Below are 21,615 nucleotides of genomic sequence, written 5' to 3'. Positions count from 1 at the left end.
ACCACATGTACACATCCCCCCAACACTCATGGTGATGGCCCAGCCCTAAATAACTTCCCTTCTGGCCTTACTGACCGACAGCACCCCCCTCCCTGACAGCACAGGGAGGGACAGTGCGGAAGGAGAAAGTGTGTGAGGAAGAGTGAGAGGATGAGAGTTGATATTTGAGGAGAGCTGATGGTGTCTTTGGTTCATGCGGCCACATGGAGTCACACTGTGTGCGAAAAGCAACAGATACAAACCGAACATATCTGGATAAATGATCCATGAAGATTCACGAGGAGAACCTGAGTCTGGACCATTTCCTTTGAAGGATTGGACTGGAGCAGGTTCTGATGTGGCTTTGTTGGAGGTATTTCCTAGAAAACGCAACTCGACTGACATCTTCTGGACAAACTTTCAGGACTTACAGGATCTACAACTTCTCATCAATGAGAGAATAACTTACTTTATAAAACTACATTCAGACTGGGATTTCAACCCATCTTTCCTGGTTTACTGGGTGCACAGTACTGGGTCTGGATATTTGCGAACGATGAGTAAGTGTGACCTCTCAGCTGAAAAGTGAGTGTATGTGCTTGCCTGGGCAGCTGTAGCTCTTACAGGAGATCTCGAAGAGAGATCTTTCCCTGTGTTTAACGCACTTTGTGACATGATCTGATTCAACAAAACAGAAATAGAGTTTCAGAAAGTCCCCACCAAGTCTATAAACACAGCAGAGAGAGGGGAGGGTGACCCTGCCGGAGCGACGGGACAACAGTGTCAGTGGGTCAGTGGGTGCCAACCCACCCACACAAGATATCAAGAACGCCTTAAAACACCTGAGCATCCAGATATCCTTCCACATGTTCATCAAGGACACTGGAAGTTTCAACACTGTTTGAGCAGAAAAACAGAGACATTCATTTGTGATTGAAGAAGATCTGACTTTGGAGGCAGCTGTGTTTTCCAGGGCTTGTGTCTTGTGACTCCATCTGAAGGGGTTAAAAAAAAAAGTGGAAGTGAATGACAAGATCACAGAGAGGCGAGAGAGGCTGAGAGAGGCTGAGAGACTTCTCCCACTTCACATGGGAGAAGTGAGGTAAAAGCACACAAGGCTCATTTTGAAAGGTGTTAATTCTTTAGCTCTATAAGAGTAATTTATACTTTTTGCTTTTGTTTGATTCAGTCGTCAAGACACTGGATAACATCACAGGACTTGAGCTAAAACTTGAAACCTTGAACAGGTTAGACCTTAAACTTGACATCATCCTCTGTTGTGCAACTACTGAACATCCGTAATCTCTTCGAGGCCCTGAAGGACTTACCTCTTGAAGCTCTCACTGTAGAAGTCATGGATTCACAGGGTGGTCCATACCTCAACAAGAAGGCACTCTGTTCACCTCTGGGTGCTGCCCGCCTCTGTCAGTTAGCAATGGGCTGTACAGTGATTGCCATGGTAACCCACAGTGCTGGCTACAGTGGTTCGCATGGTGTGTTCTGCATGGCGGCGTGGTGCGTCTGTTTCGCCATGTCGGTTGTGGTGTTCTTTCTGGATGCTACTCGTCTCTACAGCTGCCTCCCCATCTCCTGGGACAACTTGACAGTCACATGTGCTGCCTTCGCGACACTCATGTAAGTCACCTGCCAAGCCGTAACTCATGATGATCTGACCTCCATTTTTCCACATAAAGCTAATTTTTTGTCAACCCATTCAGGACCCAAATACACCTCAGAGATTAGTTAACACATTAAATATAAGAAACAAACCTACCTGAACTTTTAATCAACTTTATCAATAAGTGTTTACCCTAAGTGGAAAACTACTGAGGAATAGCACCACGATTAGGTTATAAAGGTTTCCAAAAATCTTACATAGTTTTGAGCAATACCTTCACAGTGTTAAAAAGCTGTCACTACCATATTTTCATTGGTGGTCAAATTTTAAAAAGGGGCAACTTTATTATACGCTGCCTTGAGGATGATTAAAGCTGCTATATAATTATTATTTTTATGTTAACAGTGGAACAAATGACAATGTAAATGTAAAAAGTAATGTAAGTAAAAAGGTTGCTCATAGTGATGAAACAGCTTAAAAATATCCTTCAACTCTGCGCTTCCCCTCAGCTGTATGGAGCATTTTAGCACCTTTCAGGTCATTGTTTCAGTTTCACGTCCGGCAACTTTAATAATTTGGTTTACTCTCACCGCTCTCAGCATCATTTTCCAGCATCAGCAAGCAGCTGTTTGCAGCAAAAATAAAGGTCTGATAAACCCACTGTACACTGCCTAACCAGCACCAAACAGGGGACAGACAGAGTGAGCGGCTAACTGGTGAATGCAGCAGAGCATTTAGCACATTAAAAGAGCCAGATATTGGTGGAGAACGAATATAAAGCTGAGTGAATACTATACTTACATTCATCAGCTGGTCTGAAACCCGACTTCAAATGAAAACTAGTATTGTTTTGTGTCTGCTGGGTGTGTAAATAAACCACTGTTAGCTATCACGTTTGCCATACCAACATTATACGGTGATAATATGTCATTGTTGTGTTTACAACTCATTACGCTGCCCCCTTGTGGAAAAAAAATCAATTAATCCAGTTTTGAATACAGAACAATCTCAGGGTCCACTTACTAGCTTTGTCAGACCTTTCAACCTCACCTCATGGTCTTCACCAGTGACTGGAAATGGATCGGGTGTTATCATGAGACACAAACGCAGAACAATGGGCACATAAACCAAGTGGTCGTATATGGGGTAAGTGCTTGTAGCCATCATTGAACCAAGACTGGGGTCAAGATTTCTTCCCTTGCACCACCTGTTATCCATGCACTGATTGAGGAGTTGAAAGGTCTGACAAAGCTATCAAGTGGACTTTGAGTTGGACTATTTTGTCACACATAAAAACTTAAAACTAAAAACTGAAGGGTCACACAATTTATTTCAACCAGTGCCTTTATTTTTCCCACAATGACCCTCCAGGACATCTTTTTTCTCTGGTTTGATGACACCATATCTCCACTGTTTTTCTGTCTTCTCCTGCAGGTATGTGACAGCCTCTGTGGTCTACCCACTCTTCTTTGTTCGAATTGAGTGCCCATACGCCGGTTGTGTTGTCCGAAATTTCCGCATTGCTGTCACCATCTGTTCCATCCTGGGTACTCTGGCCTATGGAGCTGAAGTGGCTTTGCGCCGAGCCAGGCCAGGGCAGGCGGTTGTGGGCTACATGGCCACTATTTCCGGCCTCCTCAAAGTCGTTCAGGGCTTTGTTGCCTGCATCATCTTTGGAGCTCTTGCCAATGGGAGCGAGTACTCCCGTTACGCCGCTACAATCTACTGCGTTGTCGTTTATGCTTTCTGCTTCGCTCTGACTGCACTGGTGGTCATAATGACTGTGTGTGGTCGGACCAAAGCTGTGCGGTGCATGCCCTTTGACCGCTTTGCGATCGTATGCACTCTCTTGGAAGTTCTTCTCTACCTGAGTGCATCAGTGGTGTGGCCGGTGTTTTGCTTTGACAGTAAGTACGGCTCCCCCTGGAGACCATCGTCATGTCCACGGGGGAGATGTCCATGGGACAGCAAGGTTGTGGTGGCGGTGTTTTCTTTTGTCAATTTTGGACTGTATGTGGTGGACCTGATCTACTCCCAGAGGATACGATTTGTCTCCTCACATGTGCCTACTAACTCACGGGTGTAGCACCATACGCAACCTTATTTGGCATCACTGGCTAAGCAGGTTTAAGTTATTCATGATTTTGTGAGTGAATTTATTTGATATTGAAAACCACAGAAAAGATTGAGGGGGAGAAAAGGATGTGGGGCCCAGGACATTACTGGAACTGCACATGGTGTACCACTGAGGCACCCATACACCCCAAAAACAATCTGAAAGTACTGGGGAATGTGAACAATGAATTTTACCACTACAACCCCTCTGCCACACCCCGGTGGGGTGACACCCCATCCCTCTAAGTGACCCCTTCTGCCCTATGAGAGATTTAAGGAGACAGCCACCCTTACCCAAGCAGCCAGGGCCCACTGGTATGTCACGCCAAATCCTCATAAAACAAGACACTCCCACTGTTCTCGACCTGTAGTATAACACACACTCATTTGCTACTTGTATTTCTATTCAAATAATACAGAAAAATCTTGAATATAAATAGCAAATCTGACACTGGCATCCGTGGCATCCGTGGTATCCCTGTCATCTGCAAACCCCACACCAGTGATCTGCAGACATTACCCTGGCTGCCAAAAATAAACATGAGCTGTCTGCGCTCATATTGAAGCTGTGAGACAGCATCTATAAGAGGCTGGTGTCTTTGTTAAGAGTAGAACCTATTTCAAAAACCAGACATGCTTGGTAACTAAAACTGCAGTTTTAGTTACCAAGTTTGAAAACACAATATTTACAATTGCACAATTTGAACATGGTCAGTGTGACCCAGGAATGTTTGCCCATTCTCAGAGAAGATGGTAAATATGACCTGATGTGTCCATAACTAACAGGTGTGATGCCGAAAGTCTGTTTACTTTCCATTTTCTACATTTACACTGGCAGCTGAAAACGATCTGTGTGGTTAGGTGTTTTTTGAGTAGTCTAGTCTTGAGCATTGAGACACTAAATGATTTTACAGTCAAATAAACTATGTTAATTTATTGAAATAAAGCTGCTATAGCTAGCTAGCTGGTGAACATAGTGGAGCATTTAGCATTTTTAAATATTGAGCTAAGATCAGCTGAGTTATGCTCAAATTTAATGTGGATCCTTTGAGTCTGCAGACATAAATAGTTAATGTCTTTCATTCAGTATGCTTGTACCAGACAGTTGTTGTTGAGGTGGTATACGCATAATACGCAACTTGTGTGATGATAGGTGGAGGTTTTTAAATGTAATTCTTAAATGATCTTCAAAATCTTCTATTTGTATACAGAAGGTGGATGATGGATACCGGGCTTAGTTCACAATGTGTCAATGCTTCTCTCGTACCCTCTCTATCATTGCTTCACGGTCACTTTCATCACTTCTACCAATTACAAGTTCAGGATATGATTCTAGTCAATCTGACTGCATGACCCAACGGATCATCATACACAACCTATAACTTTGGGCTCAGACTAGTCCTCAATAATTAATTTGCTAGACAGTGTGACTTTCTATCATCTTTGCACCCTCTGGGGGTAAAGGAGGAGAGACAGAGGCCTCCCTGGCTGCCCACCTCTCTGTCAGCAGTTTTATCTTTCACAGGAATAAAACAGAAGAAGAGATCTGGTCCGCTCAGTCTCTCTTTTTGCTCCTTTTCTCTTGATTACTGCCCCCCCCCAAACCACACACACACACACACACACACACACACACACACACACACACACACACACACACACACACACACACACACACACACACACACACACACAAAATTTCTGTCTCACACAACAAACCAGTCACCTCCTCCTCCTATCTCTCTCCATCCTTAACTCCTCTCTGCTTTGGTCACCTCAGTGAATCTCATTTCTCTAATCCAGGATCAATTTGTTCCCCTGTCACATCTTTGAGTGCTATTGGTGTATAATATTACGTCCTTGGGAAGCCACTGTGCCACTGCATAGACAACTAACAAAACTATCTCAGTGCTCAACAGCAAATCCAACACCAGTTGGCTGCTCTTGTAACCAAATCTGTCCGCAGAAAACCTCACTGTGTGTAGAGAGATTTTAACCATTGTGACAGTTTTTGTAAATTCATAAATAAATACAAGTGAATAAAATGAACATACAGAAAGAGCAGATGAGCAGTGGTTTATAAATGGGTTTTTGTAAACTGATGGGGATTTTTGCAGCAATTAATAACTTTGTGCTGTTGAAGTAACATTTTTACATATTGTGTGTGTTTCTTGCTGTTGAGAGCATTTTGATAAATCCTGCAGAATTATTTCTATTGACAGGCCCTCTGGAGGCAGCACTCGGTCCACTTGTACTCTTCTTCTGACAAGTATTTCAAGAGTGAGATGTAACGTCAGTGAAATATGACAGAGCCCAGGGAAAGCTACCACTGAAAGTGACGGACAGTGTTGCCACAGAGCAATCTGTAGCTCCATTAAGGCCTGTGTACTCCCTGCTCCTCTGCAGATCCCCATTTAGCAGCTGTTCCATGTTTGGCACTCATTTTACTTCTCACTCCCTGCGGGCCTCTGTCTTAAACATAGCTGTTTCCACACTCACACACACACACACACAGCCCACGGTGTATAAACTCTTCTGACAGAGATGAGCTGCGACAGGTGTCCATCACAACCGTCCTTTACTGATTCTCCAGCCAGGAGGGACGGGGGACTGCTGGCTCTCTGTCGCGACTAATCTCTGATGGCGCATGTTGCTGATGTCAGCTTTCCCCCGTAGCTCTGGGCTCCTGTTTTGCCAAATGTTGTGTGGAACATTGTCCAAGGCTGAATCTTTGGTCCCAAAGGATTTGAAACTCTGTCAGCTCTCCTAGTGTGGCATGGTGTAGGAAGCCACTGTATACAAAACAGTAATCGTGCTTATTTTGGAAGCACTCATGGCGATCAGTGTAACAACTAACCAGGAGTTTAAATTCTGACAGTTTCAGGGGTGAACAAAATAATATGAACATCTAGCAATATAATAGTGTCAAAATTGCAAATGTTGTTGCAGGAACACTGTGTTGGATTGCATCACACAGTGTTCCTGTTGTTTTGTCCAACCCCTGTTAATTAACCTATAAGTATACAGTGAATTTGAAATAGCCAACTACATCTTACGATCATGTTTGCAGGACCCATTTATAAAGTTTATATTGTTAACTTTCAAGAGATGCAGCGGCACCTTAAGCTAAAAAACTTAAGTTAACACTTAGTCTTTTTTCTAACAAATTCAAGAAAATATTGTGATCTTTTCTGGATTATGCTAAAACTGGTCTTTTGAATCTTCTTCTATGATCCAGTGATTGACATTTTGTATATATAGGCATTTTATACTAAGAAAGCTAATAACTAACAAAATGTGAGGCATGTTGAATTGCTTACTCTGAGGACTTTTTGTTTCCCAGCCGACACACACAGCCCCCCTTCACACGAATTTCATCTAGAAGGTCAAAGTACAGAGATGACCAACCTGGCAACCTTTTAGTACTTAGTTACCATGTTGGTGGAAGGCAGTGAACTATCAGAAAGGGGCACAGTCAACAAATCTTCCTGCTGCCTCGCCTTCTACCTTCTGGCTGCCTAAACATGGTTATAGAGTTAGGAGCATCGTTAAGAGAGACTGTGTTCTTTGATTCATTTGGTTCTATGCTTAATACCAGCTGAACCAACAATAGAAACACAGAAGAGGTACCAGTTAATGTACAGCGTCTCTCCTACTGCAGGTTCTTTTTAATCTGATTCGTCTGTGAGACCTTGTGATATGCCGTGGGAAATCCTTCATTAGATTTGGGTTTGACATAAAATCGAAAGCTGACACTACACTGGATGCCTTAATGTCTTTGCTGTCATTTCTTTTGTATTCTGTCTTTGTCACTCATTCTTGTCTCAGACAGCAGGAGGGAGAGGTATGAACACTTGGGGATGATTTTCTGTCCGTCTGTGATATTAAATATGTACATCCTCTCTTACTCAACAAAACTGCTTCTCTCTCTCTTCCTTGGATTTTCTAATTCACTCTCTCGTTCTTACACATCAAGACACAAAAACACACCTCTGGGCCCTAATTACTGTGAGCAACAAATTGTTGTGAACACTCCACCTAGATCTGCTTGTCGCTGTGCACCAAAAAGAAAAAGGCAAATATTTGCGTTCTGGTATTTCATAATAAACCTCTTGGGGTTTTGTCAAAAAAAGAAAGAGGGAATGAGTGTTGTCACGCCTCAGCACACATGCTGAATCTGAGTGATAGATAGAACAGAGGCATTCAGTGGTAAATTGGCTTTGTGTGTGTGTGTGTGTGTGTTTGTGCGCACACGCGTCTGACTGAGAAGCAGAGTTGCAGGGATACATCACTGAAATTTTCATTAGGTTCAGAGAACAGTTTTGTGGGTAATTATTCCACAAACCGATGCAACAAGGGGAAGGGGACACTGTGCAGCACCCCCTCACTACTCCACCTGCTGCATTCTGTAACATTGGTGGGCAGTAAATCATCATAATGTTCCTTAATTCCCTAAAATTTTCTGTTTTATTACGAGAGAACACACACAATGGATGAGACAACCTGCCATGCTTTACCTCAGACCTCCTCTTCTCACAATATATTTGACAAATCACAAGAAAAACGAGGCAAAATCAGGGCCCGAACTACTGATAAGGACACTTAAGTCATAGCTGTCGTGCTGTTATGGGAAATTCAAGAGGCTTTACTGACCAGATTTAAAAAATTAAAAAAAGGAAAAGTCAGAAAATAAATCAGCAGACACCGATATTTCCTGACTTTCAGTCCGTCGTGTGGGTCAAGCCCCAAAAAAGCTGGGTCCTAAAATATCCATTATGTACCTGGATAGCATCTTTCATTAGACCCTCCTGCCTCCTAAACACCAACGTCTTTCAAACTCCACACCTCCAGTTTGGACTGTCTGCAATGTAGACTTTCTGTAAAAAATAAAAAGTCTCAAGCCGAAGCCGAGATAACCCTGACGACATCATTATGACATCATCAGGGTCATTTTGCCAGACTTGGCAAAGCTCCTCCGGAGCCACAGAAGAGATTATACCCCTGTTTTCACAGGCTAGGAATCAAGTAATTTAGTATTCACCCATCTAAAATAGATCCTTGCAGTGTGGAGAAGGCTTTGAATCAGCATTTACACCATCATGTAAGAAGGTAAAATCATACAACTCATACAACTGAACAATTCACTGAATTTGGACTAATCATTCAAGTATTAAAAGTCATGATAATGGCCCTTGACAAAATAAACATCTATTTTAGGATGCTGGGGTGTACACCTGTAGAGAATTAAATGATGATATAGAGTATATCACTTTACCCAGCTGACTAAAGGGGAAGAGTATCCTAACAGCTGGTGCTGTTGGAGCTCAACCTCAGGCCATGCATTCTGCTTTATATATAGACAGAAGCATACGCAGTCTGCATTCCCGTCCAGCAGCCCTGTGAGAAAATAAATGGAATGTGGTCCCTCAGAGGAGACATACGGTACGTCCTGTGGAGTGCAAATTTAGTCTGGTATGGCAAGAGAAACATAAAAAGGAAGAGGCAGGCAGATGGACCAGAGGAGGGTCGATCCCATTAAAATGTGCAGAGGGGGGATTTTAGCATCAAACTGACAGTTACAAGCCAAGTTCGGGGCTAATTTTGAGAATATGCATTGTTGAACTACCATGGGATAGGAAGCCAAACTGTATTCAAATGTCATGGCTCATTAGTCCAACTCTGCTTTATTTCAGATTCTGTCAAATCTAAGGGGGAGAGGAAAAAGCACTGGTCTACAGTCTACTGTTAGAATAACAACCCTTCATTCAAATTCAGGTCCCTCAGATATCACAAAATCACTTCTGGTCCCAGAAAATGTTTTGGTGATTCATGTTCATGCACAATGAACATGGACCCAGGTCATTCCGGTGGAAGATTTCTTCTGCTTGAATACGAAAAAGGTGATATAATGTTTTCCGTGGAAAAATCAGAGAAAAAAGAGGCAATGAATTCTGTTGTATCATGAAAGCTGCACCTATATGAAGAACCTATGCAGCTGCGTGTCTTTACAGGGTTTTAAAGAAAAAACATAAACTAACAGTATAATAAAAGGTAAGAGTTGTAACAAGCCCTCTTATTCAGCCTTTTACTTTTAAGTACTCATTATGCAGATTTCCCCCTTTCAGGGTGTTGTAATGCTATAAACTGTTGCAACTATTATACTCTTAGATTATTACAGATTCATTAATATATAAACAGCATAACGTTGTAGCTGGTCAAGGTGGAACTGATCTAAAACACTTTATAAACTGTTGGGTAGTTTCATTTGTAACAAAGTGTCATATTTCATAACCTGTTCATGTGTTTTACAGTGCAGCGGAATAAAAAGTGGTAAAAACGATTATATTTTCCTCTCAAGTGTAGTGGACTAGAAGCATGAAACAGCATAAAATGGAAATACTCCAGTAGAATACACCAAAATTGTACTTAAATATAGTACTTGAGTAAATATACTTAGTTACTTTCCACCCCTGGTGACCAAGAGGGTCCGTACAGAAAACAGACTTCCCCTGGTTCATCCCAGGCTTTGCCCCACCATCTCTGATGATTTACTCATCGATGACTGATCGCCATCCAGTCCTCTGGGTTACTCATGTCTACCAACGTCTTACTAACCTTACTAACTTTTTCAAAATCCTCTCTGAGCCTCTGTTGAGTTACGGCGAGTTCTCTTTTGGTGCAAACATGCTGACGACTAGTAGATCGCCAGTGCAAATCTTCAGAGCAAGATGTTTTCAGAAAACCTTGCTTGCCTTCCAGGTACTGGGAGGTTGTGTTTGCATCCCGTTGACCAACATGTACAGTATCCGATCTCCCGGACTTTTGCGTTGTGAACATTGCGAATCATTTTATGGGAACATGTTGACGTAATTGATGATAAGAGTCAATGTGGGATCATAACACCTGGGTTGTATGAGCTCGATGTGATAATAGCTTTAGCCTGGAATTTTACCCAGTATTATGATCTAAACTACCTTCTGCTTTTATAGTGTTTATAATATCCGATTAGCTCTGTTAACATCCATGCGCTCTGCGTTGAATCGGTCGGACGCGGTCTGAATAGATGCTGACAATACCGGCTTTGCCCGATATAAACATGACCCACTTCATAACTCATGCTCCCTATATTTGACCTACATTTCTCCGGGTAGCTTAAACTCACAGAACTGATGAAACCGGGAGCGACGGACTGCAAGCCCCGCCGCGATCGTGGGATATAGTCCCTCATTGGTCAAACGCGCAGGTTTTCTCTGTTGTGATTGGCCAGTGTCGCTGTCCGTTAAGGTTATGGACCGCGCTGGGACTGAGTGAAAAGGAAGCCACGTTGACACAAAAAGTGGTGTTTTATGTGTTTTTATTTTTTTTTTTCAGGCGCCGGGAAGTAACGGTCACGCCATCAACTTGCATTTGCCCATTCAGGGACCTCAACTGCAACATCTAGGGAAAGGTAACTATCTGCGTGCTTTGTGAATTTTATCGCATTTCTCATTCATTCCTGGTAGGAAAACCTAGCTAGCGGAGCAGCCAGCCGAGGGCAGGCGGTCATCAGGTAGCTAGGAAATGCTATCGTCCTGGTCAGCATCAAAAGGAGCGCTAATGTTAGCACTTGAGCCACTGCTGCCAATTAGCAAACATTAGACACAGTCAAGATGTGAACTTAACACTGAAACACACGTTAAAGCGTAATATCCCGGTTATGTTGGTCAGTAAAGGTACAAACTCGGTTGTCTCACTAAGCTTAAAATTGAAGCGTCAAGACCCGAAGATGTCCTCAGGTCTTGACGCTTAATGCAGTTGGTCCATTCGCACTGAAACAGAGACTGACATGCTTTTGCTTTTAATAAGTTTAAACTGCATCCACAGGAATGTGAGAGTTGTGTTGTGTGTGTATATAAGGTTTTTATGCTCATAAATTTGCTCCATCGAAATGCGTTGGCCGTCCGCTTTCCAACTGTTTTTTTTTTTTTTTTTTTTTACAGGACAGAGAAGCCACATCATCCGACACGATGAGTGTTGGATTCATTGGAGCAGGCCAGCTGGCTCATGCGCTGGTGAAAGGGTTCACAGCTGCAGGTGAGGCCACTTTCGGTGTTGTGCAAGCTTCGCCGTGCACTGAATCGAACTTCACTGATGTCAAACCATAAACCCATATCCGCTGTCTTTGGCAGGGATAAAAATGCAGTCATATCTACACATGCACTATACGGAGCTGCGCTACTAGACCCATTACTTCTGCACATATTTACTTGCACAATGCAGAAATCAGGTGTATGGCCTGAGTATCGTAATGTGTACATAGTGTAAATAGCTTCTTAATAATGTTCCCTCCATTTATTTTGTTTTTTTTAAATCTACTTTAGATAGTTCTTTATCTGTTCCTTACCTTTTTAGACTGTTTCTTTTACTGCTGCCGCATGTGAATTTCCCCTCATTGCCCATCTCGGTGTACATCCTCCTACCTCACTCTCCACTTCTTCCTCTGTCCCTCCCAAGGTGTGATTGCTACTCACAGGATTACAGCCAGCTCCCCAGACACAGACCTGCCGACTGTGTCAGGGCTGAGGGTGAGAAGACGGGTTTCTGAATGGCTGTGTGGCGGTGTCTGAAAATGAGAAGTGGTGGAAACACTGCTGTGAGCATGCATGTCGAGCGTGGGCTGAGGTTATAATGTGTGCATGTTACAGTAATAACACCTATTTGCCGTCTACTGCGGTTTTTTTTCTTTTTTTTTTTTTTTTTTTTTCTTCTCAGTACCTGTCACCATCCTCTCTCTTCCCCGTCACCAATACCGTATCCTCCTCCTCCTCCTACTGCAGAAATTGGGGGTGAACCTGACAACTAGCAACAAAGAGACTGTCAGTAAGAGTGATGTGCTCTTCCTGGCTGTGAAACCACACATCATCCCCTTCGTTCTGGATGAGATTGGGCCTGACATCGAGGACCGTCATCTCATAGTGTCCTGTGCAGCAGGTGTTACCATCAGCTCCATAGAGAAGGTCTGCGTCCTTCACCATTTCTCTGTCTCTTCTGCTCTGTAATCCAGAGTTTTTAATCTGCTAAAGTTTCTCAGGCACTCTTCCTTCTTATTTGTTTTTTTTTTCTCTTCTCCTTTCTATCTCAAATTACATTTAATCAGGTTGTTTTGACATTCATCCTAATATATCAGAGAAATGGTTTTACATCCTGTCTCCTCTACATACCTGTCCTGTGTTCCCATTTTAACAGAAGCTGCTTCAGTACCGTCAAACTCCTAAAGTCATGAGGTGTATGACAAATACTCCGGTGGTTGTGAGAGAGGGAGCTACAGTGTATGCCACTGGTACACATGCAGAGGTAAAGAGGGATGTGGATACAGGAGTCAAATGGTTTATGAATGTATTAATAGAAAGGTCGAATTTATGTTTTTAGGAAGTCAGTTTTTGCTCACATAACTGTCACACACTATACTGTGTTTACTATATATGTAACTCTTCCTCCACCTCAGATAGACATACCAGAAAGCTACACAGGAAGGTTGGAGTGGAACTTGTGCTTTGGCCAATTTTCCCAGATTTTTTTAAATGAATGAATTTATTTTAAAATCTCGTTAATGAGCATGTTGTCCTCCTCCTCCTCTCAGGTCGAGGACAGCAAGTTACTAGAGCAGCTGATGGCCAGTGTAGGTTTCTGCACTGAGGTGGAGGAGGACCTCATCGATGCCGTCACCGGGTTGAGTGGCAGTGGACCGGCCTACGTAAGTGACTGACAGCTGTGTGTTTGTCAAAGGGGCAATACAGTACGTGAGGTGTAATGGATCCACTCAGAATTAAAGAGGGAGGTTTTGGCCTTTACTGTGTGGTCTGGTACGTGGGAAATAATCTGTGTAATCCTTTGCAAAGTTGCTCAGTTGGTGATTACAACAGGGTTCATTAAAATGTTGTACCTGTCACCCTTCTTCCAACCTGTGTATCAGTAAAGCTATCATCTAATGGTTTTCCAAACTCTTCTTTTTGCACTAAGACAGCCACTTATTTGGATTGATGTAGGAATGATCTGAATGTGCTGTGTTTTTGGAAGGCTGGTTGCCATTACTTATCTATATCTGTAGCTGTCGGGCTTCACAGCCTGAGCCTCAACTACTGAGTATTTGTTTTCATTATCTATCATTTTTTTAAAGTTAATTATTTAGTCTAAGATGTCAGAAACAATGACAATGGCAGTCAGAAGTAAACAAACCCTGAAAGTGATGGAGTTTTGACTCTGACAAAGTCAAAAACTCAATGTGTTCACTTCATAATAAGATGCAGAGAAAAGTCTTCATAGCTGTAAACAGCTAATGTTTGGTATTTTTACTTGATAAATTACCTAAATGGTTTTTTTGGGGGTTTTTTGTTTTTTTTGTGTTGATTGACTTAGTTGATTAAACAACAACTCATTTGGCTTTATACACAGCAGTCAACACCATGCTGCCTGTCAGTTAAAAGCCTCACTCTGTAGTTCATTTCTTTAGAGGTTTTCAGGCTTGAGACCTAGACATAGTACAAACAGTGACAGGAAGAAGGGGTTGAAGGAGAGCCAGGGTTTTTTCTGTATTAGGACGCGTTTTTCTCTAATGAATGTTTCTTTGAGAAACGTACAAGGAAGTTCAGCTGTGGTAATGACTTGTATTGACTTACATGTATTTCCAAATCTCAATCCTTCCTGCTTTATAAAATGGTCACGTCAAATGTACTGTGTAAGAGACAGAGGTGTGCTGTGGTTGAGGAAATTAAAAATAATTGTGTCTGTCGGGTTTTATCTGGTTTCTGCATAGAGCTTGAGCTTTAGACAGGTTCTTTTGAATATAGATCAAATGGTCTGAGTATTCCTTCTTTTTTCCTTTTTTTTCCTTTTTTTCCTTTTTTTTTTTTTTTTTACTGACTGTGAGGAGGAGGTAAGGTACCACTGAATTAAGTGGATGTCAGTGTTAAAGAGTCAACTTATTGTTCTACCCCATACTATGCAGAATGGAGGGTAAGTAATCAGGAAATAAATTGAGATGAAAACACTGTGATAAGTCAGACTTTTATATGACGATGAATTTATATAGTGGCTGTAAAAAAAAAATTGTATGTCTTAACAGGCATTCACAGCCCTGGATGCTCTTGCAGATGGAGGAGTAAAGATGGGTCTGCCGAGGAGACTGGCTGTCAGACTTGGTGCTCAGGCCCTATTGGTTAGTGTGTGTGTGTGTGTGTGTGTGTGTGTGTGTGTGTGTGTGTGTGTGTGTGTGTGTGTGTGTGTGTGTGTGTGTGTGTGTACACGTTTTGCCTTGTTGGTTCTCAACATTTAAGTCTCCCTTTTTGTCTGTGTATCTGAAGGCAGAGAACACACTAGTGGCTTTCACTTCACCCACATTTCCACAGTCTCATGATTGCTGAATCTAACTCACTAAAAATGATAAACTATAGAAAAATAAAAGTTTGCCGGTTATTCTGATTTGCCAAAATAAATGAAGAAATCCTGACTTGCCAATAAAAAATGCAGGTGATTGCAGTTTTAAAAAAAGGTAAAAAGATATTTCTGTTGCTGTTTTCAACCTGAGTAATAAACACAGACATTGCTTAAATGTTTTAATGCAGACACGGATGTGATCACTATTATAGGTATAATACAGATATTATATAATATTTTGTATAATAGATATAAAAGATAACTGGAGATTATTCACTTCAAACTGTTTTTTGTAATCGAGGCAGCTGCTTCAGGCTCACTGTGTTGAGCTCCTTTCTGGATCTTTAGGAGCAGTATTCTCTCTTTTTTTTTTCTTTTTTCTTTTTTCCTGCAAAAGCCTTTTCAGATGTTGTTACATGTTGGAGACAATAAATGCCCTTGGTCTGAGTGTCTCCTCTTGTTTATGCATTTGGCTGTGGGGAAGGCAGAAGGCACTATAGTAGCAGAGTCATGTTAGCCTTTTGTAAGCCAACATGCATCCTGGAAAAGGTTCACATGAGCTTAGATTCAATTACCTGGGGGAACTTTACATTACAATACGTATGTGCACCACTCGCATGATGATGACAGAAGGATATCTGCTGCTGAGGATGGATGCTGTATTAGCATTCAATGACTGTGTAGGAGTAAACAATAATTTGTCCTTCATACAAATTATCTACTGTCATTTCTTCTCAGGGAGCAGCTAAGATGTTGCTGGACTCAGAGCAGCACCCCGGCCAGCTGAAGGACAATGTGTGCTCACCAGGGGGCGCCACCATCCACGCCCTGCACGTCCTGGAGAGTGGTGGCTTCCGCAGCCTCCTCATCAACGCAGTGGAGGCTTCATGCATCAGGACACGGTGAGACACTTGCACCTGGAAATGCAAATCACACATGTACATCATCACCAAGACAGGGTATCTCAACTTTTTCTCTCCTAGAATTTGCATGGCCCAAGCAATTTGAGTCAAGGTGTCACTCATTTTCATTTCTTATTAATCTAATTCATTTTTGTGTTCTCAAATCACTTCATTTAAAATTCACATCAAGCAAATATAAATATTTCTGGCATACAAGTCTCTCTTAATCCTGCTTCTATGTCAAGTGAGCCCAATCTGATATTAGAGCTCGGGACTTAAAAGTTGGCTGTTTCTATCTTCATGTTTTTCATTGGTGGAATTGAAGGAAATAGGATACACACACACACACACACACACACACACACACACACACACACACACACACACACACACACACACACACCTACACTTACATTTGGACTGTACAGCTGACACTAGGCTTCCCTTCATCTCGCAGGGAGCTGCAGTTCCTGGCAGACCAAGAGCGTATTTCTCCAGCAGCCATTAAGAAAACCACATTGGACAAGGTGCTCCAGCAGCCTGGAGTCACAGTCAGCGGAGTGGCTAATGGGAACGGTAGATCTGGGCTCAGCCTGTTCAACACTCGCAGCACTGGGATCAAGAAGAACTGAATACACAGAGCAGCAGGCAAACACACAAACACATTACAGGTTTAAGTGTACTATGTGTGCACATGTTGACATACATACATCTTATACTGTTCAGCCATAGAACTTAAAAAACGGACTCAGCACTGGTCTGAAATAATTTCCAAATTGCGATGCCAAATTATTTATTAATACTTGAAGGACATGCGGACAGTGAACCTGATGGTGACACCACTACTTTACACACCGTACAGTACAGTTGTATTCTGGATGCATTGCTTACAGTTATAGCCTTACATTGTGATGCAGGATTACTGTCTACAAATACACAAATCCAGATACACACTGAAGAGCAAAAGTGCATTTACGATCTATTGTCAGTCTGTGTTTGAGCTCTTGACTATCTGGGGCTGTTGAATGGTAATGACCCAGTGGGCCATCATGGGATGCTGGTACACACCAGGCACCAGATGGCTGCTGGGATACCATCAAGCTGTTAATGTACAACAGTAAGCCAAAGCCTTAAAACCAGTAAGTAAGGTTTTGGATGACCAATGTATGTCTTAAATGTCTTTCTTCCAAAAAAAAAAAAAAAAAAAATGAAGCCACAGTGTAAATCGTCATGTATCCTTCTTTACTTTGTGCAAAGAATTATCAATGTTTGGCCAATGGTATTACAGTGTTAAAGACAAAATTTGAATAACTTTATTTTTGGTTGTTTTTACTGTCGTATATGAAAACTATTGTCTTCATGGATAAAATACCCTGCTTGGGTGTTACAAAGGGGTTTCTAGCATATTAAGAACATTGTGTCTTTGACCCTCTGACCTATAACAGTTTTTTTCACACACATAAAGGTCATTCCAAGCTTTAAGACAACTCTTATGTCAACAGTTTCCTCAGATCCTTCTGTTGCCCTTATGTTAGGGGTTTTTGTTGCACTTAACGACCTGTTATCTAGAACCTTAAGATGTTTTACACTATGAAGGCACTTTTTGTGTTTTCTCCCATAAGGGAATGTGATGTTTTTACCTGAAAGTGCTAGAAGAAAGCTTAGTTTATCTAAACGGCTTGTTTAAGAATATGTTAATACAGTTATAAAAGCATAACATCAGCTACCAATCTGTCCCAGTTGTATGGTTCTATAATGTTACATGTTATGCCCTGTTTTGTTTGGCGTATCGACCATTGAATTGGTGCACCAGTCTAAAGGACAATATTAAAGAAGCAGAATGAAATACCATTGTTCCAAAGCTAGTTTTTCCAGGACTGGACTGACTATGAGACCAGTTTTCACTCTTAACACTCTACGCTGACTCTGGTTGGTTGCTTTTCAAAAATCAAGTGTCCTCTTCCATTTTATGCCCCCCCCCCCCACCACCACCTTTTTTGTAGATAATTTGTTCCTTTTTGGTTTAGTTATAGTTTGAGGTTTCCCTTAGACTACGGCTAACCAGACTGCTTCTATCAAGAAGTAATTACGATGCACCCTGGCCTGCAGATGGCGCTGTATGATCAGTGTGACCCATTTGCTCCTCCATGAAGATCAAGTTACACTCTTCACATAGCTGCCAGTTGAGAGTGACTTAAAATTGACCCTGGTCTAACATCAAATATAACTACACCACCTCACTTATTGGTAAACAGCATTAACTGTAGCGCTACAGTTACGTGTTTCAACCGCTCGTCATCCAAAACTCTCCCGCAGTCTTATTTTATCTCGCCTGGTAGGTCACTGTCTCTTGAGGTCTTTCCCAAACAGATCCCTTCTTCTCCCAAAATCAGACTCTGCATATGATATAGATAATAATGATAAAGGTGTTTTTCCTCAGGGGCCTGGAGATGCATTGTGATTGGCTGTTCTAATGGGAAACACAGTCCAATTTTAGAAGCTTTCTGTCAGCAGGACATATGACCAGTGTGTTGGATCCTGGATTTCCCGCTAAATCCTGCCCTCTCCTCTTCTTAGAGGTAGTTCACGTCATTATTACTTGACAAGTTTCTAAACACAAGGGTGCTGTCAATAGTGAAAGAACCTTTACTTCAGTAAAAGTACCCCATTACAAATAAAACTCCTGCATTTACTGTAAGTATTGTCAGATAAATTGTACTTAAAGTATCAAAAGTAAAAGTAATTGTTTGGCAGAAAAATGCCCCCGTGATTGATATATTATTATATATGACATTGTTAGATTGTCAATATTGATCCGAGGGCTTCAGCAGCATGTTACTGTTGTAGCTGCTCGAGGTGGAGCTAGTTTGAAGTACTTTATATATCGTTGGATAATTTAGTCCAGTGGTTCCCAAAGTAGGGTTCAGACCCCTCCAAAAGTTTACGAGATAAATCAGCAGGTGTGAGATGATTAATGGGAGTGGAAAGAAGGGGAAAAACAAAGTTCTGCTACACAAGTTTTTAACTTCCCTTTTCTCTACTTTTGTGGGCTTCAGACTGTTACTTAAATTAAACAACATGAGCAGTTTATAGGGGAAATCGCTCTTTGGTGGAACTGCTAAAAACTCATAGACATCTGAAATGTGACAAGGAGCCCCAAGCAGACATTGCTTTTTTTTCTAAGGAATCACATGCCAGAAAGGTTGGAACCGCTGGTTTAATCTTTGCATACATGTGATTATTGAACTTTATAAGATAATCATTTGGTTTATTCTTATCATAATCTGAAACTCTCAGCCAGTTAGTACAGCTATCGGATAAATGTAGCAGAGTAGAAGTATAAAGTGGCATAAAATGGAAATACTCAAGTAAAATACAGGTACCTTGAAATTGTATATAAGCACAGTACTAGGGTAAATGTTACTTTCTACCGCTAAGTGCTGTGAGTTAAGGAACTAAGTATCAATGAGTTCTGAATTAGTGTGATAGTAGAGGGCTGAAGTGTAGTTACATTTGGGAATATTAAGAGACAGTAGCTACAGCAGATTTGAAGTCTGTTAAATACTTTTTACATATTTGGGCCCATCCCTGTGCCTCAGGCTGCTACATTTTGGATTAACAGATGCCACTTTGTGTTGGAATGAGATAGGCCCGTGGGTCTATTCAGGCAACAAACAGGTGCACAATGGCGAAGTAAAAATGATGGAAGAAAAGTGATGGTTTGTGAAGAGCCATGTCCTCATTATAATTGAACAATTTATAGCTGTTGTAGGATTAGTTTATTTTCCTTAAACTAATACACACACCAGTGTCCTTGATTAAATTGCGACCCGCATGCTCTTGGTGCTCGCGGGTTGTTTATTTGTGCATGCAATGGTTTTTCCTCCGCCACTGAAGTGTCTTGGTAATCCCTCTTTTATGCCAAAAGGTTACTCTCCGCTTGCTCCTGCGGCTCTCTGTTAAGATTAGCTATTCCTGGAGAGACTTCCATTTGCCTCTCATTATTAGACTTCTGTTGCCTTTCGTTGGTCGAGCAGCTTTGAGCGCCTCTCTTCCACCTAAGAGGATGTGCTCTATGTCAATCATCTTGGCGCCGGCAGAGGGTCTAAGATGGCAGTTCAGTGGCAGATAATCCTAGAGTGGAAAGTTTGGACTGTGCATGTGGTTGTGAGAGAGAGAGAGAGAGAGAGAGAGTGTGTGTGTGTGTGTGTGTGTGTGTGTGTGTGTGTGTGTGTGTGTGTGTGTGTGTGTGTGTGTGTGCGCGCGCTCCAGCCCAGCATGGGATTTCTGTCCACAGGTAGGCCAGATGCTACCTGTCATCTCCATTCAATCAATGTAATCACTGACCTTTGCAGTAACATGGTTGTTTGCATAGCGTATCAAGACCAGGAGGAGAGCCAGAAACCAAGATGACTGAATAAATGGAAGAACTTTTTCTTTCTTTTTGTTTCTCTCCTCCATCACCTCCATCAGACATCCACCTAATCCTCTCTACAATGAAAAACTCGGAGACGAGCAAGAAAAGAGGTGTTTGTTTGTGGGTAGTCAGTCTTCTATGTTCCGGTTTCACTGTTTGTGCGCTGCAGTGTTGTCAGAAGTGTGTGTGTGTGTGTGTGTGTGTGTGTGTGTGTGTGTGTGTGTGTGTGTGTGTGTGTGTGTGTGTGTCTGACCTGTGCGTGTGTGTGTCTGACCTGTGCACAGCTGTGATCCCTGGGCTGATAGAGTATCAGCTTGATGCAGCTGTCTGATGAAACGGTCACAGAAAAGAGGAAGCTCTGACGGTTACTACACAGTCGGTGATCATGCTGTATGAGCTTCTCCATAATGCCAACTTGCAGTGTACAATTGTAGAGGATTCATGGAGACACACAACAGTGTCCTACTGGTGCCTATCTGGGAACGAGACATGCACAGGGGTGTACAGTGGCTACAGAAAGTACTCAGACCCCTTCACTTTTTGCACCCTTTATTGAGTTAGACATTTGATTTTTAAATAGATAAAATTGCCATTTTTGCCCATCAATCTAGACTCAATAACACAAACGTTTTTCAAATATTAATATTAAAAAGCAAAAGCTGATATCTCTCATTTACAAAAGTATTCAGACCCTTAATTCAGTACTTTGTAGAAGCCCCTTTGGCAGGAATTACAATTTCGAGTCTTCTCGGGCGAGTCTCTACGAGCTTTGCACACCTGGGTTTGGCCAGTTTATCTCATTCTTCCTGACAGATCCTCTCAAGCTCCATCATTTTGGATGGGAAGCATCTGTGAACTGCCATCTTCGCATCTCTCCACAGATGTTCTGTGGGGTTAAAGTCTAGGCTTTGACTGGGTAAATGAAGGACAGTCAGGGACTTGTCCCGAAGCCAATCCAGCATTGTATTGGCTGTATGCTTCAGGTCATTGTCGTGCTGAAAGGTGAACTGTCGCCGTAGTCCTAGGTCACGTGCACTCTGGAACAGGTTTTCTTCAGGGACCTGTCTGTATTTAGCTGCATTCATCTTTCCCTCAATTCTGACCAGTCTCCAGTCTCTTCTGACCAGCATGACGCTGCCATCACCATGCTTCACCTTAGGGATGGTATTAGC

General features: G+C 42.1%; 2 protein-coding genes across 3 annotated transcripts; both read left to right on the top strand.

The window, feature by feature from the left end:
• Positions 1-1,333: 1,333 nt before the first annotated feature.
• Positions 1,334-3,683, top strand: LOC120800675 (myeloid-associated differentiation marker-like protein 2). The gene is made up of 2 exons (XM_040146940.1): positions 1,334-1,614; positions 3,032-3,683. The coding sequence occupies exons 1-2, from the start codon at positions 1,334-1,336 to the stop codon at positions 3,681-3,683; spliced, it is 933 nt and encodes a 310-aa protein (XP_040002874.1).
• Positions 3,684-10,938: 7,255 nt separating this feature from the next.
• pycr1b (pyrroline-5-carboxylate reductase 1b) lies at positions 10,939-17,874 on the top strand. Of its 2 annotated transcripts, none has more exons than XM_040147155.1 (9): positions 10,939-11,159; positions 11,692-11,785; positions 12,206-12,276; positions 12,529-12,708; positions 12,938-13,045; positions 13,332-13,445; positions 14,814-14,906; positions 15,863-16,026; positions 16,484-17,874. In XM_040147155.1, exons 2-9 carry the CDS (start codon positions 11,719-11,721, stop codon positions 16,656-16,658), a joined length of 972 nt encoding a protein of 323 aa, XP_040003089.1. In that variant the 5' UTR covers positions 10,939-11,159; positions 11,692-11,718; the 3' UTR covers positions 16,659-17,874. The 2 variants fall into 2 exon arrangements, with proteins under 2 accessions (XP_040003089.1, XP_040003090.1); XM_040147156.1 differs by lacking the exon at positions 10,939-11,159 and adding an exon at positions 11,240-11,261.
• The last annotated feature ends 3,741 nt before the right edge of the window (positions 17,875-21,615 follow it).

Source organism: Xiphias gladius, chromosome 15 (assembly GCF_016859285.1).
Source record: "Xiphias gladius isolate SHS-SW01 ecotype Sanya breed wild chromosome 15, ASM1685928v1, whole genome shotgun sequence".
Classification (NCBI taxonomy): domain Eukaryota; kingdom Metazoa; phylum Chordata; class Actinopteri; order Istiophoriformes; family Xiphiidae; genus Xiphias; species Xiphias gladius.
This window is presented reverse-complemented; position numbering and strand designations above follow the sequence as displayed.

Coding starts and splice junctions, on each gene's coding strand:
- pycr1b (XM_040147155.1), top strand. CDS start 11,719: ATGAGTGTTGGATTCATTGGAGCAGGCCAGCTGGCTCATGCGCTGGTG. Junction 12,277..12,528: donor CGACTGTGTCAGGGCTGAGG/GTGAGAAGACGG, acceptor CTCCTACTGCAG/AAATTGGGGGTGAACCTGAC. Junction 13,446..14,813: donor GTGGCAGTGGACCGGCCTAC/GTAAGTGACTGA, acceptor ATGTCTTAACAG/GCATTCACAGCCCTGGATGC.
- LOC120800675 (XM_040146940.1), top strand. CDS start 1,334: ATGGATTCACAGGGTGGTCCATACCTCAACAAGAAGGCACTCTGTTCA. Junction 1,615..3,031: donor GCTGCCTTCGCGACACTCAT/GTAAGTCACCTG, acceptor CTTCTCCTGCAG/GTATGTGACAGCCTCTGTGG.